Source organism: Sturnus vulgaris, chromosome 2, assembly GCF_052056855.1.
Source record: "Sturnus vulgaris isolate bStuVul1 chromosome 2, bStuVul1.hap1, whole genome shotgun sequence".
NCBI classification, from domain to species: Eukaryota; Metazoa; Chordata; class Aves; order Passeriformes; family Sturnidae; genus Sturnus; species Sturnus vulgaris.
Window position 1 is genome coordinate 15,538,895 of NC_142244.1, and position 18,228 is coordinate 15,557,122.

The 18,228-nt window shown below is 37.0% G+C and overlaps 1 protein-coding gene across 3 annotated transcripts in view; it reads left to right on the forward strand.

The window, feature by feature from the left end:
* Positions 1 to 18,228, forward strand: part of CADM2 (cell adhesion molecule 2) — a 564,993-nt gene that overhangs the window by 368,082 nt on the left and 178,683 nt on the right. The window contains exon 2 of one of the 3 annotated variants that reach the window (XM_088157837.1): positions 1,458 to 1,484. The exons of the other annotated variants lie outside the window; for them this stretch is intronic. Coding sequence (XP_088013963.1) covers positions 1,458 to 1,484 — 27 coding nt within the window. The remainder of the gene's footprint in view (positions 1 to 1,457; positions 1,485 to 18,228) is intronic. 3 annotated transcript variants of the gene reach the window in all.

Genomic DNA, 18,228 nt, shown 5'->3' on the forward strand with positions numbered 1-18,228 from the left:
TCACTGCATGGAGAATTTTGACAAGTCACAATAGTGAACCTGGAAGTAAAGGAGGGATTAATGAAGAAATTAAAAAAAAAAAAAAAACAACAACAAAACAAGCCAAACCGAAAAAAAACAAGGCAGTTAAGGAACTGATATTTTGATGCATTCATAAAGTTAGAAGTTTCAGGTTTTCAACCATTTCTTCATATGTGGCCAACTTTCAACTTGTCTTCACTGCTATGCACTCCTTGCTTGTTTTAGTAAAGCCTGACTGGTGAGACACCAGACCAAAAAAGAAAAAAAAAAACAAAAAAACAAACCAACCATACAAACCTTTTAGATATGAACAAGAGAAGCAAAGACACCAGAAAAGGGTTTGGTCTTTCTCCTTTTCTTTCAAATCTTTTGGCCTCAAGCATAACTGCCTTTGAATTGTTAATGTAGTTCTACCCAGCAGGACCAGCAGAGGAGGAATTATATATTCTGTTTTTTTGTTTATTTCTTTTTTTTTCATGGAGATGCTCGTGAATGAATGCCTTCTCAGAGTGTACTTGAGAATTTAGAGAGCTATGGATAGCATCTTTTTGAGTAATTTAATTAATTCCATTAGCAGAGTAATTTCATTAACAGAGTAATTCCATTCTAACTTTGAGTTCTGAGTAATATTTTATTTCACCGACATTATCATATGAACCGAAAATAATGGTTCTGTTTATTTTGGTGATAGAGTGGTTGCTACTGAAACATTTTAAACTACAGCTTTTGTTTTTGTTACACTATTGGGCATGAAGGACTACCAGCATGAAACTATGTGGATTGAGGATACTCAATGAAGGCTGTAGTGTCTGTCTCTGTTTTCCTGAGTTTGAACTTTGGTCACTGTTGGTTACAATATCATCTGTCCCTTTTCGGTTTGCATGCTCCATTGGGGTGCAAAACCAATCTGAAGATAAAGGCTTCAATGAAGAAAAATAGTGATCATATAGTGGATTATAAATCAGTGGGGTATCTGCAGATTAACTGATGCTTATTTGCATCAGCTTCACAGAAGAATGATGTTTCGAGAAATAGGAGCAAAGGGATGACCTAAGATTAGGTTCTTCAGAATATACTTTTGGCAAGGCAAATTGTGCTTTAAGTTTTAAAATTCACTAATGTATGTGCATGTGTTCTCACCTAATTGTGACTAATGATTTGTGATTTTTCTGCACTCCTCACCTTCTCTGCTTGTTTGAGTGTGTATTCTGGTGTATTTTCCAACTTCTCAACACAGGGTTTCTGACAGAATCATAGATCTGAACTCTCTCACAGCACAGCAGTGTCTCCAATAAATAGGTCAAATAATCTTAGAAACGGTGTTTGTTAGCTTTGAATCGATAGTGATGAAGTTTCTCTGTGTTCTTGCTTGCTCAAACTTCTGTCTAATCTATCTTTGTTCTCTTCTTCTTGTGCAATCTTTTCCTTGCTTCCAGTGGCTGCTACAAAGAACAAAGCTAGAGGTGAGTTTCTGCCTGCACCCTTCAATTCGCATTGCATGGTTCTGCAGCCCACGCATTTTCTCCCAAGGTTGTTTCTGCTTCTCCAAACAAAGAAAAATATCTTTAGGTTCCATGGTATGATAGATTAGTTCTTTACAATTTTGTAATTGCACCTAAGTGCATTGTTTATCAATCAGCACTGCTCATGCCGTATTTTGTTAATTGCTTTAATTTGGTAAGTTTTTAGGAAAAAGATAAAACAAAGTGCTTTGTAGTTAGATTTTTGACTTGCATTATAGTAATGTAGGGATATTGATGGCATTTTAATCGAAATGAAGATATTGCATAAAAATGCTCATAAATATGTAAATGTAATTTATATTTTTTATCTCTAGTCATAGTCATAAATATCTGAACAGAGTACAATGAACTCCTAAGTGTCTTCTAAGCATTCCGTGTCTTTTCACACTAGTATAAATGATCATCACTGTTCCTGATAGCATACCAATATATAGAAGGGCATACTATGATATCTGCAAAGATTTATGGCTTCAGAGCAGCAAGGTGATTGCCACAAATCAGTGTTACAAAGAAGTAAACCTTTCAGAACTAATCATGTAAGGTCAGCAGTGCTGTAAACCATTTCCTGAATTTCAACGAAGCAGTGATGTAGCAAATGTAACCTGAGGGGTGTATTTTGACTTACAGATAGACAAAAATCCATGCATATGTGTTTATATATACAGATGCATGTGCATTTATATGTATGAACATATATTTTCATAGAAAATCATGAAAATATGTATTTTACTATCATTTTTATATTATTTCTGGTGGATAAATTTGACTCATCTGATAATTAAACATCAGCTTTGAAGGCAAAAATCTGTGCTAGTTTACACATATTTTGGAAGTTAAGATTCACAATGTTTGCAAAGTTTAATTCCACTCATTGCTTAGCTTGAGGTTGTCAAATGATAATAATAACCTAAGAAAACCCATCCAGTTGAAAGTATATGTGTATTAGAATAATTAAACCAATAATTACAATACAGCCCAGATTTGTTGTTTGGTTTTGTTTCTTTTTTTTAATCTTTGCATGGCTTTTTGTAAGATCTTTTCCTCAGAAACTTTGCATGCATTGGGTGACATGAATGAGGGGAGTGAACCAAGTCGAATTCATCTATTTGCCTATGCATGCTTTGAAATTTGCTTTATTCCTTTCTGTACCGTTATGTATTCAGCTGTGATGCTGTGTAACAGTGGTCAAGACTTTGAGACCTTCATAATTGTTGAAAAAAAGCCCAAACCAAAACAACATCCAGAGAAGCGACTTTTCAGCACAAATAAGCACAATCTATCAGTATCCAGTGATTAGTTGATATTCCCATGTATTGCCACTCGAACAGAAGCTGCCCTGGAGGCACAGGAATTGTAGGATGAGTCAGAATTAGTCATGGTACCACTCATCTGTGAGCATTAGCACGCCCTTATTTCAGGAGTGCACATGCATATTGAATGCACGGCTGAAGCTGTGAATGCTGAACGAGGTTTGACACCGGGATCTGAGTTTTCTTTGGACATCTCTTGCTCAGCTGCACTGTGCCTTCAAGAAGTTCTCAGCTTGTCCTTTGGATCAGAACAGCCCTGTGATGAAAGCACCCAGTATCCACAAGGAATTCAGTCCTGCCACAGTTCAATCTTTTACCAAAGGAATAGGGCCTATTTTATAATCTCCTGTGGTGGAAGACATGAAATAGATGATGCTTTACTGCTTTTCTCATTACTCTGTCTAAGCAGTAAAGAAAGGTCTGTCCCTCCTTTTCAAGTCTAACACTTAACAAACAGTTCTCTAATATGGCACTGGAAACATCAATTCACAACCGAGAGAATTCTCTTTTGGAGGAGTTTCTCTTTTGGCACTTATAATATGAAATCCAGCAGTCCTTTATGTCTTTGCTCTTATGTATGGACCTTCATCTTTCCTTTCTGAAAGTCTGGAATTTGTGCTGCCATTTTCAGCAAGGCACAGTTGACCTCGTGCCTGCCCTAAGATCTGAGGGTTCCAGAGCACATTATTAAGTGATATTCTGTGGTATCACCTGTCTTTTGTTTGTGCATTGTTAGCATGGGAAAATTCCTGCTGGTCTCCACTTCCCTCCCCCTCCTTGTGGGATTGTCTGTAAGGTGAACACCAGAGCCTTTGCTCTCAAACATTGCATTCAATGCTATTTCCTGAAGTGTTTTCTCAGTCTTTGTTGAAGACTGCTTGTATTAAGTGCTGTAAAGCAGCTGTTGAACTGTCTACTTTAGCCCTGCTTTGAGGCACTTCGATTCAATTTAGGTTGAAAGGTCATCTGGTCTGCAGGTCATTTGGACTGAGCTACTGCGTAAGTAAAACCCACTTAAATCTGTTTGCTCGCAGCCTTCCAGCAAAATTGAACTATTTCAAGGATTTCACAGCTCCAGGATAGATTTGCACTATGATTGCTTGATTTTACCATGGGTTTCTTTCTTAGACTTTTGATTGCCTAGAAGGAGCTGCATGAAGTTTTTTGTGGTCTCCGGAGAGGGCAAATGCACAGAAAATTTTGCACAGAAGAACAGATCTTCCTTTGGACTCCGGGCAGATGCTGCCAGAGGAAGCTTATGGGGAGAACACTTGGGACATTTCCAAGAAGTTGGGGTGAGGGCGGAAAATGAAACATGGAAATGGTCATTTATGGCACTTAATTTGATGAAGCAGAAACTGAAGATGCCACCTGAAAATCTCAGACTATCAGGGTTTGTTTTCAGTGCATGAATGTTTTAAGGACCGTTTCTTAATGTACCAGATGAGATTTGTTTAATTTAATCTCTATAAATGAACATTTCCTCTAGCAGAACAACCTGTTTGAAGACTTCTTGACCTCTTAAGAAGCGCCATTGTGAAAATTTTGGGACAATATTTTTGCAGATATCTTCTGGCAGCAGTTAACAATGGTTTCAAGCCTCAATGGTCTTACCAGATCTGCTAATGATGTGTCGATTTTCAGCCAGCAAGAGAGAAGAGAGGGCCAAGTGTCTTCATTCAAATGCAATTAGTTCTGGAATGGAGTTTTATGCTCCTCATTTTCTCTTCTTTGATATACTCAGGTCTTCTATATTTTCTATTGAAAAGTTATTGCCAGAGCTCTCCCAAACCTCCTGTAATTAGGTTTTTTAGATTGATTTTTTTATCCTTCAAAGTATAAATTGGAGTTTCTAATAATTTTGGTTGTGGGGTTTGTTTGATTTTTGTTTGTCTGAAAGCACTTTTTTGTTGTTATTGTTACTTTTTTTTTTTTTTTGGTTGGGAATACTGAAGATGACTATGGCAACTTCTTATAAAGAAAAAAGAATATAAAGGCCAACTTATATTGCACGAAGGGAAAGCAAGCCCTCCAGAAAGATCTCTTATAATTTGCTTGTTAAGAAATACAACATTTCTTCCTGTCCCTAAGACTCCTGTGGCCCACAGATTAGAAATGGTGACATTTCCAAGAAGATTTCTAAGTCCCCAAGAAGAGACTTTTTGCAGAGGGGAAAATATGACTACTTTAATATTGAGGATTCATACTCCCCAGTCTATATAAAAACCTGTTGGATTGGTAGCTATTTCTGCCATGCTTCTTTCCCCCACTTTAGCTCTGTATGAAGCTCTATTTTTAATTTTTTTCTCAGGGGAAATACCATTTATCATAGTGCCACTGCTTCTCATACCAAAGTACTGCTCTAGTACCCACACAATGCTATATCCTCTCTGAAAAACTGGCAAAAAAGCTGTACTTGTGATGGTTCTAGGGGATGTCCTTTAAATGGGAGATACTCTCAAACTTTTTTCTATTTTAGTATTACAGTTTTAAGTACTTTAAGTGCCTTGAACTCTGTCTCACTTGCCTCACAAGTTGGATATAACAGGACTATTTTTTGTAGCCTGGTGGATATCCAGGGGCTTTTTGTGACGTGTCTTTTTCTTGACTTCCATTGCATCTGTATCCCAAATAAACTCTCTTTATTTTTGAGAACCATGGAAAAACTTTTTTTTTTTTTCTTTCAGTCATTTCTTCTACAATTGCAGAAGTATATTGTTTCTGCCTTACTTTTAAAAGAGGAGACTGATTCTCACCCAGAAACATAAGATTAAATTTAGCTTTAACAATGCTACTTAAGGCTTACATCTCAGTCTGTAATATAAATCATCATAGCAGTTGATGCACTGTCTAAAAGCATCTTATCCAGGAGGCCAAGATCACTCTGGACTTTATTCACTTGATTTATTTTGTTTGTTCTCATTATGTCAATGAAATTGGTATCAGCTTATTTGAAGCTTGAGTCAGGAGAGATCGTGTGAAGAGTGTTGTACCAATATACTCTGTTATTGCCTGGATAGTCATGCAATTACTTTATCTTTTAGTTAAGAATTTTTTCCCCCCCCTCTGGACTTCACCAGATCTTCATCATTGGTCATTTTCTACCCAACCATGCCTTTGATTTTCTTAGAGCATATGATAAAGTTTATTGTGTCTATTCTACATAAGTATATTTGTAAATATATAGGTAAATAATAGACTTCGTTCATACCAGAGTTTTGAATGAAAACCATATAAACCAGGAGAAATTATGTTGGCAAGAATTTGTCAACACAATTGCAAGATTTAGGGGGTCTAAACCTATGTTTAAGTCCAGTCTTCAGTTCATGTAATTAGCCAAGCATATTTCTCATTCAGAAAATTATCACAGAATTAAGTCAGTAACTCAGCAGCTGTCCATGTAAGGAGCAGGATGAAATAAATGTACACAAATGAGACCCAAACACTGTCTTATTTGCATTATCTTCACAAAGTTCTCATCTATTTAGTTGCTGATATCAATCAGTCAGGCATTAGCTTTGCTGTTGTGCTGTTGCTTTTTTTTTTTCCTATTTTCTTGTTGAGGAATAGATAGCTCAGGGTATCATCTGCAAAAATGACACTGCAACATATTACGGCAAAAGTTGAGAACAAGTGGAAGTGTATAGATGTTGAAAGTGTGAATCCAATATAGAGCCTAGGGAAACTCCATAAATCAGCAGTTTGGAAGAGCATTTATTTATGGTTATAAGCTTTCACCCCTGAGACATGTAGAAATAAAAACCTGTCATATTCCACCTTTACTACAAGGTCATTACAAAAAGCTTGCCAAGACCGTTGTAGTAGCATAGTGGGATCTGAAGCCCGATTGAAATTTTTCAGATATTTTTGTGCTATTGAAGTAGAGGAGCTCTGCTTTGTGAAATCTTATGATGTTTTTATCCAAAATACAGTTTCAACTTCTAAAGGTATAATTTTCATATGTCACTTTAAGGTATTAAAAGCACCTTTAGTATTTATAAGTGATTGTACTTTCAGAGAGAATAACAAAGCCAGTGTAGCCCTAATAACCATTCCTTTACTGTCTCTTTGGTATTTCCTCCCCTGTAGTTTAGTCACTGCTGCCAGTATATAAAGCCTGTGCTTTCTTCCAAGGATTAAATTCTCTCCACTGGTTAACCTTGTGAGGCTGAAGGATATGGATTTCAGTTTTCTTCCATAATTTCTCATGGACTTAAAGGGTCAGAGTTTTCTCATATTCAGCATTTCTGATGAGGAAGTGATAATGTAGAACTAAATTTCATGCTTGTCTGTGAAGACAGTCCACAAAGAAGCACAAAACCAGAAAAGTTTGGAAGTGAAAAGGTTTTGAAAATGACCATGTTAAGAATGCAGAATGACTGTGAAGGTTTAAATTTCAAATTGTGTTGGGTCCTGTTGTTTTGGGTTTTTTTAATATCCTCTTAAATGCAAACGTTCACATTAGATCAAGACACTAGATTATTTAATGGTTTAGTTTTCTATTAGATAATGTAAGACACTATAATTATGTCTCAAAAAAATCATGCATATCTACTTAAGTATATTATCATTATGCCACTTGTATTTAGAGATTTAGGAGAGAAAGCAGTTGCCTGAGTTCTAGAGTGTTTTTTTAGGAAACTCACAAATATGTTCCTGTCCTATTTTTTCTTTTTTATAAACTCCAGCTGTGTTCCTTAGGGGGAAAATCTGGAATCATAATGATGATAATAGTTCTTAACAAAGTTGCTAACTGCTCTTTACTCTTTGTAATTATACTTGGGAAATACTTGCCCCTAACATCTGTAAGATCTTTCCAATTTCGAGAGAGCTGAGATTTCCACATGATGTCATACGTACACAGTCAAAACTCTCACCATTGTAGTTCCTGCCAGAATTATTCTGCCATTCAAGGTCCCAAGACCTGCTACATAATAGGGACACCAAAAAAACATGAATCAGCTTTTCATTTTTTAGATGGAGCAGTGCTGGACGCAAAAGTTTGACAAGCCTATGTGTCCTCTTTACTGCTTTTAATGCATTTTATTCTGTTTTCCAGAAGAGATGCAAAAAACACCAATATTAACAGTTGTGATCATATAATGTACTCACTCAAGTCGAAGGTTATTATGGAATAAAGGTGCTCTAACAGCACAGAAATAGCAAAGAAAGGTACAAAGCCCGCCTGAAATGAGATCTATAGGGGCAGGCTATTGCTGTCAACATGTCCTTTTTATTTGAGAGGCATCTACACTGAGCCCATGTGTCAGTCATTTATTGACTAAATGTTTTTTTAGCTAGTGCAGAAGAATTTGGGATGGTGTAAGGACAGTGTGTTCTCATGCTTGTGGAGTGCAACACAGCTGTGAGAGAGGGACTCTAGGGAGGATGTTCCATTCTGAGGTGGACCTGGTTATCATTGACTAAAGCATTTTGTCAGTTCTTATTCCTCGACTTTCAGACGACTCTTCCCTCCACAATGGTTAATACAAATTCTGATTGCCTTTTTTTTTTTTCTTTCAATTTGTCTGTGCTCATTTGGGTGCTAAGCATGTGAGACTGTCAAAAGCAGTGTACCAGGAGAGCTTGTCATACTTGAGTAGAGCTCTGCTGGAAATGTGGTTGCTTTATTTGCTGTTTGGATGGATGTACTGCTGTAAATCTGGTCATGGTTTTGAGCCTTGAGCCCTTATGACTGTCTGCAAAGAATTTCCAAAGGCAGCCCGTTGCCTTTCAGACACATATTGCTGTGTGCTGGCTCAGTTAAGTAATTTCTCAGATTCCAGTCAGACAAAACACTTTGCTTCAGAGTCTAGACTGTTGATTTAGGCACAATCAAATGGATATAGTGAGTTCCCAAGACATGTTCATCATATATTCTATGTCCTGTAGAATTGTTGGGCATTAGTATCTGGTAGCTGGATGAGGTTGCTGCTCTGAGGCAAGTTGTCAACTTCTTTGTCCTAAATATCTAAATTTCTCAACTTGTATTGAAGTTTGGTTTTGGTTTTTTTTTTTTTCAAAATTTTTTACAGAGAAAAGGGAATTGATAATAATACTTAAATACAGGAGAAAAGGTAGTAGTTGGTGTACAGGATAAACCCATGGTCACTAATTTTTGTATTTCTGAAGATACGGACACTTTAAAATATACAGGCTGTACTTTCAGATTTTTTTTTTCCAGTGTGCTTTTATAACAAAAGGAAGTGAAAAAAGTGCTTTAAGTATAAGGAATTTTTTTTTCCCCCTCAAATGCTCCTTTGAAAACCAGAAGGCTTATAATGATTTTCCACATTAGGTCAGATCTCAAGATTTGTTCCTTAAATCTCTGTATGAGATCAGATCGTTGGAGAATTTATTTTACTTTAGTGGTCAGTGAAACACACAGTGTTTAAATGGCTGAGGATTCACCATCACTCCTACCATTTGTGGGTTTATGTTAATTCTAACTTGGTTTCTTGGTTGAAGCATAAAGGCCTAAATCAGCTAAGACTTTTTCATGTGTGCTGTTATAGTTTCATAGGGATCTCTGGTTCTTTTTAAGTAACCATTATGCTCAGCATGCCTCTGGGATTCTTTCAAGGGCTTATAACTTCAAGGTCTTCCTCACATTTTAATTATGGGCTGCATACAAAGGAAAGGTAGTGAAAAACACTTGAGAAGAGTACTTTGGAGGGATTTTTTGTTCAGTGCTGTTCATACACTATTAAAAAAAACCCAAAAAACTGCTGTGATTAGAGGTGGTCACGAGATGATTTATGTTGATTTGTTGATCACAAGGTCTGATGGATAATTAGAGATAAAGGAGAGAGAAATACTCAGCGTTTGTTCACCTGCACCTTAAATTGTTGATTCTGAATTAACATCCTCAATCCCTACTCACCCAGTTGCAGAACACCCAACTCCTTGTCTGTTAAGCTGATAAAGTTCATCTCTTATAAAAACTAACTGGCAACATCACATTGTCTTTATACAGCTTCTCATCTCACGTAAAAGAGCCAGAGCTCTGTTTAGAGTATGACAAATAATTGCAAATTACAGAAGGAACCTCTGCCATTTATGTTTTGGAAGCTGTTGCTGGATCCCAGGAAGCTAAACAGATGAATGATTCTTTTCCCGTTCTTCACAGATTGCTGCAACTCAAAGTGTGTCTGTAGCAGCACCCCAGGAAAGAAAAAATCTCAGGTTTTCCTTTCTAGGATCCTGATTCTATGAATCTATAATTCTGTGAAACCAGATGTGGAAGCTAAGTAGATTACATAATAGATTAATAACCTATAGTAATTAAAAACCAAAACAAAACAAAACACCCCAAAACACTGTGGATATTACATATTTTCATTTGTTGTTTTGGCATTCTGTTAATGGGCTCCCTAGAGACCTACTAGCTAAAAGTCATGATTCCAACTTAATGAATATGAAACAAATCTTGACAAAGCTGTAACTTGACAAAAATCATTCTAAGGGAAATGAGCAAGGGAATTGAAGAATTTGAAATAAAATTGAGTGTAGCTGTCAGGAGGGAGGGAAACACTGGAAAGAAGCCATGGAAAGGAATAGTGCAGTTGGCCTTTGCAGCAGCCAGCACTGGAGGTTCTTCCTAAGCTTTGCAGGTCCCCTTGTGTCTTCTGGAAGTCACTGTCAGTTTGCCAAAATCTGGTTTAAAGCAAGCAAAGATAAGACTATAAACTCCTGATTGATGTTAGTACCTGTGCACACAGAATGCATCCAGCTGGTTTCCCCCAGACTCACTCTTCTTTTGCTAACTGGTACTGAGAATACTGCAGCCCTTTTTCTTTTGTGAAGGGTGTGACTCTCCTATTTGTTTTTGGTTTTTTTTTTTTCCTAATAGTTGTTCTTATTTCTATATGCATACATTATATATGCTGTGTGGTGTATCAGGAGAAAAAGGATGTATTTTAGTTGATGAAGAAACAATTCTACATAACTGTAAGTTTTTCAAGGTAGATTTTTTTTTGCTTTTTGTATAGTTTCCCTTTTCATTCAAAAAAGCCTGTCGTTGGAAATCCCTTTGTTTCATTACTTAATTTCCTTCAGAAGTAGCTGTTTTCATTTGTTTTGGGGAGCAGTATTTATTTTGTTTATTCATCATTGATTTCTGGAAATGTAAAGTGTGTCAGCTAATGCTTTCCAAATAGAAGCTCAGAAATGAAGGGAGAATATCAATCCCTGCATTAATGTCCATTTGCATTTTAGGAATTTGCAAGTGTGTAACACTAATGAGCTAATAATTCAGTGTTCTTTTCAGATAATTTTATGTACAGAAATGAATAGAGTGAATGGGCTTCCCTACCGTGGTTGAGCTTCTCTTACAGAATTTAATTTTTGTAATGATTATCATAATGGACTACCCATCCCACTCCAACAATAAATATTCCCCAGAAGGCAGAGTATAAACATGCTTTTCCTGAGCAGACATAGTAGAATTCCCTTGATCTTTGGCTTTGCCTCTCTTCAAAAGCCCAGGAGGAAAAGTGAGCCTTGGAGCTCTGTTAAGCTAAATTTCTGGGGCTTGGGACACCAGCAGTGAGCAAGGTCCAGTATTTCTCCCTAATATTTGATCTAAAACTACTCTCTTTCAATCTGAAGCCATTCCCCTTTGTCTTGTCTCTACATGTTCTTGTAAATAGTTTTCCTTTATTCAGCTGGCATCTTGATCTGATCTAAATATCTTCCAAAATATATCCAGTTATTTGTGTAGATTAGTGACAGCTATTTTGATAACTTCACATTTTTTAAAATAAATTCTGCTTCCTTTAATGCTTCTGTGAAGAGCAAAGTGTTATTTCCTGTGACAATTACTCTAAATATGATGTCATATCAGTGATTTTGGCTGTAAAACTGTCAGTCTTACCTGAAAAATATTAACATGTTTCCCAAAAGATGTGAATTTGGTTGAGCTCTTGAAGTACAGTACTCAAGCCCTTTGGCTGTTTTTAAAATGCAGGTTGAACATGAACAGCTATGAGAGGGATTCTTGATCATCAAGACCAATCTCTGTGGGTGTCACGTATTTCCTCCTCTGTCTTCATTCTTCTGAAAAGCTGTGGACTTTTGTTTGCTTGTGGATTTATTGGTTTTTGTTTAGTGTTGATTGGCTGGTTTGGTTTTGTCTTCATCCTCAGCTGGTTATTTCATTAGGGAAACTCTGAACCCTTTGCTTAATATTGACAATTGTACTCTTCTAATTTCCAGAAGCAGCATTTTCACGCAACTTTTTCTTTTGCCAAGATTATCTTTAATTATAAACATCTTCTCTCATGTAATTTTTTTACCTCTGTGAATAATACACATAACTATATATTTTTCTCCTGGTCTTTGTTCTGGTAGACAGATATTTTTCAGTCTCTTCAATTTCCAGCATGAGATTTTTCCAGTGTGTCATGGTGTGAATTGGCTGCTGTTGAAGGAAGTATGTAGAAAAGTCTCCAGTGTTTTACCAGGGATTCACTCCATCTTTTCTATCCAGCCTTCCCACATCTACCAGAAATACTTCACCTATCTTATAACTGCTTCCCTTGAACTGCTCCATATTGGTCATTCATACTCATCCAGTGATAAATTAGAAAATGTGTCTTCTTCCTGCTCGGTTGTTCTCAGCTAATGAGATTCTAGGGTATAGATGAAGTTTCAATTTTTAATCCCCAAGTGCATGGGGATTTTTTATCATTTCTATTACTGCAGTCCTAAAGGCTGTGCAGCACTTGCTGTGAGATGACTGAGCCTTCTTCTGTATGAATGATATTTTTAGATTTCACCTCTTCCTGGTCATTTGAACTGAACAAATTCACTTACCCTTCCCATCTACACAAGGTGACTTGGTAGTGGATTTGCTAACTGGGGTTTTTTGGTCAAGACATTGATATTTGCCAAGTGTAATACCACTAAGAGGTGGTAAAAAGGTAAAGTGTGAGATTAAAAAAAAATGTGATATCACATAAATTACACCTATAATACATAGATAATTTCCTGATAGGTGGATTTTTTTGCATTTTTCTTACCACAATTTTCTGCTGGCCATTTTTTCCTTGATTTTGTAGTCATATTGTTACTTCATCTGTAGCCTAAGTGCATAAAATAACTGTGGTCTGTGTCAGCAGAATTGTATTTGGCCTAGCTGTGTATCCTTAAAAGACTTTATTGGACAAATCCTGTTTTTTGCACCATTTTGCATTTAATTCCTGGAGTGTCCTATGTCTATCTTCCAGAGCACTCCAATCTGCTACAGATATTGTAAATCCTATTCCATAATTCCTGTTTGATTGTTGGTCACACTTTCTAGCTTATCAATACCTCATTGATGGAATTTATTATATTTTTTTCTCTTCTTTTTCCTTTTCTCTGAGCCCATCCCCTCCCCCCTGCCTTCCCCCAGGTGCTCATGACATTATTTTACATTATAAAAGTTTTCCCTTGGGAGTTTTTGGCGTTTGGGCACGCTCCTTGTTTTTGCAGTGATCCATAACACCCAGCGAATTTTATTTATTTATTTATTTTTTATCTCTTTGAATATGTGCAGCATCACTCAGTACCAGACTTGCTGCTCCTGTAGAGGCACAACTTGTTACTCTGTCAGCAGCTTGGTGTAGTGTCATGGGGAGCTCAACATCTGTTCCTGTGGCCAGCAGAAATGAACATTTTCTATGTCAGGTCATTTACTTGGCTTGTCAAGAGTGCAAGATTATGGCTGAAAGGGTATATTGACTTGAAAACATTAAGTTTTTGAACTTATGGAGCAAAGTTGCAAAAGTATAAAGCATAATATAGTTTTGAGCTACAGTATAAATAGATATAATATATATAAATATATAAACAGAGTCTATCTGCCTCCCTCGTTGGTAATAAAGGAATCTGTAATGATCTTGACATAGGGTTTCTTCTGACTAGACTGGCTTTAAGAGGCTTTCTCCATGCTTGGGGCAGAAAAGAGTCCTTTTAATGTCTTAGAATTTCACTAGTTGGATGTTTCTTTTCTAATATCTCAAGTTACTGCCTAGGAAAACAGATTCTGTATCTTCCTGGTTTTTTTATCATGAGATAGGATTGTCCAAACCTCTTCCCTGGATTCTGGTCAAAGCTTGTTACAGAAAAGAAGGCAAAACAATAGTCTGAGATACTTGAGGCCTGTGTGAAGAGTGATGGCAGAAAGGAACTCCTAAAAAGAGGAAGATGGCACTGAATTAAGTGGGAAAGGATTTTAAATTAAATGGTTACAGAAATTTTATATATCAGTTAAATTAAACCATATTTCTAGTGCCCAGCTTCCATAGTGATTGGAGTTTCAGATTTTTTTTTTTCTGTTAAGACATCCCCTGGCCTCCTGCTGCCAAGGATTTTTTGTGAGCTTTTTTTCCATTTTCAGTGTTCTGTCACTTGTGTCATTCAAGTATTAAGGCCTTGTGGCTAAAGAGGTGTCTGTAATGGAACTTGCTGGGTAGCTCATGGCAAATTATTTCACAAACACGTTGTTTCCCTGTTTCTCTCTGCTTTGTTTCCTTAAGGTGTGCAATGTGAGTTTCTATTAGACACAAGTTGTGTATCCTGGGGGATCATAGTAGAAAAACACAAAGCACCATTCAGTCTGGAACATTTTTCAGCCATGCTTAGGATGTGCATGGGAGAAGTGGGGTTTCTTAGAGGAGGAGCTGCTGTGCTGGAGGAGAGGTCTGGGCTGCTGGCAGGAGGATGCCAAGTAAAGGACAGACAAGGCTTCTCGACTAGTGGCTTGTGATTGAAAGGATCCATTGAGACTTAAAACCTGCTGAGCTTTGTGTTTCAGCCATTCCCTTATCCCTACAGCATGGCAGCCATTAGGCTTGGTTGGATGCATTTCAGTGTGAAGGCAGATTGTAGCATGGAAGTTCATTAAAATAGGTTTGCTTTTTCTCTAAATCAGTGTGAAACTAAGCAGATTTTTTTTATATAGATCTTGAACTCTGTAAGCCTCCAAAATGCACAGATGCTGCCTTAGATACCTTTACATTCTTGAACAGGAGAGATTGGCAGCTGAGACATACTTGGGCAACCCAGGAAGCCTAGAAAATTGATATAAAACAGAACCTGAAGAGAAGCAGTACCTCCAACTTACTTTATTTTCCATTGATTTAAATTTTCCATCAAAAAGTAATGATCAGAGTGTTTTCTAGTGGGGATTGACATCTATTTTTCTAAGAATAAAGGGCAAAAATGACATTTGGATTCCAGAAGAAATGTCATTTAGCTGTGTCAAAGAAAGTATCTGGGACTCTAATGACCTACTTTCCTGTTAAGTCTCTAGGCCATTGCTGAAGTTAGGAGCATGGGGAAAATACATTTCATCTTCAAAGACTTCAAGATGAGGTTTATAACTTTCTTAAAGAGAAAAAGAAAAAAAAATAAAAAAGAGAATCATCTCTCCTGAATTGAGACACACAAAGTTTCAGGCCAAGATGGATATTTTTCCCTGAAGATTTGAAAATTCAACCACCTGCTTTAAATGAGAAGTTAGAAAAAATACACTGTTAAACCAGTGTATTCAGTTTGAAAAGAAGGTGAAAATTATATACTTTTACTTCTCTATAGGTCTAAATAAATAGAAAAGGCTTTGGATAACACAAATAGCACAAAGACTGAAAAATACTTTCATATATCCATGGGTCCTAAGGGTACTGACAGATGAAGTGGCTAAGTCATTATATTATAGAAGTTGTGGCAAGGTGGTGAAGTTCCCACTGGCTGCAAAAAAAGAAATATAACCCTCATTTTAAGAAGAAAAGGAGAGACCTATTAGGGTTTAATCTAAAAGAGGGTAGTTTTAGATTAGATTTTAGGAGGAAAATCTTTCCTGTCAGAGAGAAGCTGTGGATGTTCTGTCCCTGCAAGTGTTCAAGCCCAGGCTGGATGGGGCTTTGAGCAACCTGGTCTGGTGGAGGGTGTCCTGCCTGTGGCAGGGTTATTGGAACCAGATGGTCCTTAAGGTCCTTTCCAACCCAAAACACTCTGTGGAATGATTCTATATTTTAACAGGAATCAGAACTGCTATTGAATATTTGGGAGAAAATTCCACATTGTATTTTCCTGACATATCATATTAAGGCAAGTTGAGTATCAGGTGTATTTCACCATAGCTGAATCTCATGGCTTCCCTGCAGACTTTCATCCCTCTGTCTTAGGAAATAATAAAGTGCCCACAACCACGAGTCCCCACGTGTGTCAGGTAACCCAGCAGGCTCACAGTGACTCTGCATGTGGGGGTTTCACGTTGGTTTCCCAGTCTTCTGAAACGAGCCAGATGACAGACTGCTGTCTCCCTATGTGCTTCCAATTTGGATGGGAAAACCTGCACTTGGTTTTGATTGTGCCTACTAAAAATCCCTGCTCTCACTCCAGTTTGTGGAGTTCAGTGAGGGAAGCAGAGAGAGAAGCTAACTTAGGTGTTGAATCAGAAATAGTACAGCTAAGGCATAGCTGTTCACCAAAGCAGTCTGGGCACATGGATAGAAGTGGAGCAGATGGCTTCTGCATCTCAATGGCTCAGAGCTGGGAAGAGCTGTTGCATTGTCCCTCATTGGGCCACACTGATATTCCCCACACTTCACTACTGTTTCAGATTCTTTGGAGACTTCACTATAAATGAACCTGTTCTGAAACCACCCTTATTTTAAAAGAAGCAAAAGTTTGTTGTTTTGTTTTTTTTTTTAAATTAACTTTTCATGATGGAGGAAATATTCAAATTTACATACCATGCTGGATCCTGAATTCTCAAATGCCTCTTTTTGTTCATGAAATTTAGTGCATCACTGCAATCAGTATTTCAAAGCTTTATGTAGCTGCATCACTTGAGGAAGGGATATGTGGTGAGGGGAAGTAGGTGAGAAGAAAAAAATAAATGGAAGGCGATGGACAAGACTATAATTTTATCTGACTTGTTCAGTATATTCATTTTTGTTTTAGTGGCAGTTACTCTTCACAAAATGTTGGACCTGAGAAAAAGGAAAAAAGGTAATATTTTTGTCTCCCACTTATGCAATGACTCTCAAGCCCTCCTGTACATGAACTCCAGCACCTTAGCATAGTTGTGTTGGAGCTTCCTGCATAATTCATCATAAAAGAACATGAGGCATTCAGCAGTCAGTGCTCATTCAGAGATGTTCTGCATTACTAGCAGCACTGGTAAATATGCCTGCTCCATGCATAATTTATGGTTCTCAGCAGAGATAGTTTTATGCTTCATAATAGGCTAGCTTTGATCCCTTAAAATTTGTTTGTTCAACTTAGGGGTTGGGTGCAAAACAAAGGCTTTAAAATCTCTTTCTTGCAGTGCTTGTTTCAACAGTCATCATTTCCCCATCCCGTTAACAAGGTTGGAATTGTTTCTGACCCACTTTTGGGGAAATGAGCCTTCCTATAATGGATTTTGTGTGTAAGACTTTTTATTAGCCAATTCCCTCCACACACAACTTGAAGTAGAATGAAAATTGGTTTAGAAACCTTAATATAGTCTATTTTGTGCTTCTGCTTAAAGAATTTATTGTTATTTCTTGTGACCTGTAGGAGGAAAATGTAGATAGACCTTGTGTTCAGTGAATCCCTCTTTTAATGCTGTGATACAGCTAGAGACTATATATAAATGTGTAAATTAAAGTGTTGGAACTCATTGAGATGATTCCATACTTCAAATTCAGTAAGAACTTAAGGAAAAAAAAAGGCAGTTAAAAGCACTTTTAAATGTTTCTATTGCCAGAAATATTTCAAAACAAAATAGCAGTCAACTTAGCATTTCTAAATGAAAATTCTCATTGTTTCTGTCTTCATTTTGAAGACTGTAAAGTTTGGGGAATTTTTTAAACAGAATATCATTAGAATTGATGCATTTCTGTGACATGTATCAATTTGTCATTTAAGCATTTCCTGATGGACTTTGTTCTTTCATCTTTCTCCTGCTTGATGCAATTTTCCCTGTCCTGTTCCCTGTTTTGTTTGGTTGTTTTTTTTTCCCAGTGATTGATATACTTTAACCTATTCTTTGTTTTTAAAAGCCTTTTTGGCACCCAAGCTATTTCAGCTATAAAATTTCAGAATTGCTAAGTGGTTTTTATTTCTTCAGCAAATAGTAAGACCTGCCCTTTTTGGAAACTTGGAAACTAGGTTCCTTTTTACACATGCCAAGTTAGGCATGTTAAAGACTGATTAAAAGTTGCTTGTCACTCTTCAGACTTCCTGTCATAAGTTCTTTCCCTCCAGTTTCAGTCCTTTGCAAGTAGTTTGCCCAAAGGAATGATTTAAATATTCTCTCTGCCTGCAGTTAGATTTGGTTTTTCTGTTTTTCTTCTCACTTGTTCAGTATTTTGACCTTTGCTGCATTAGATTCCAGT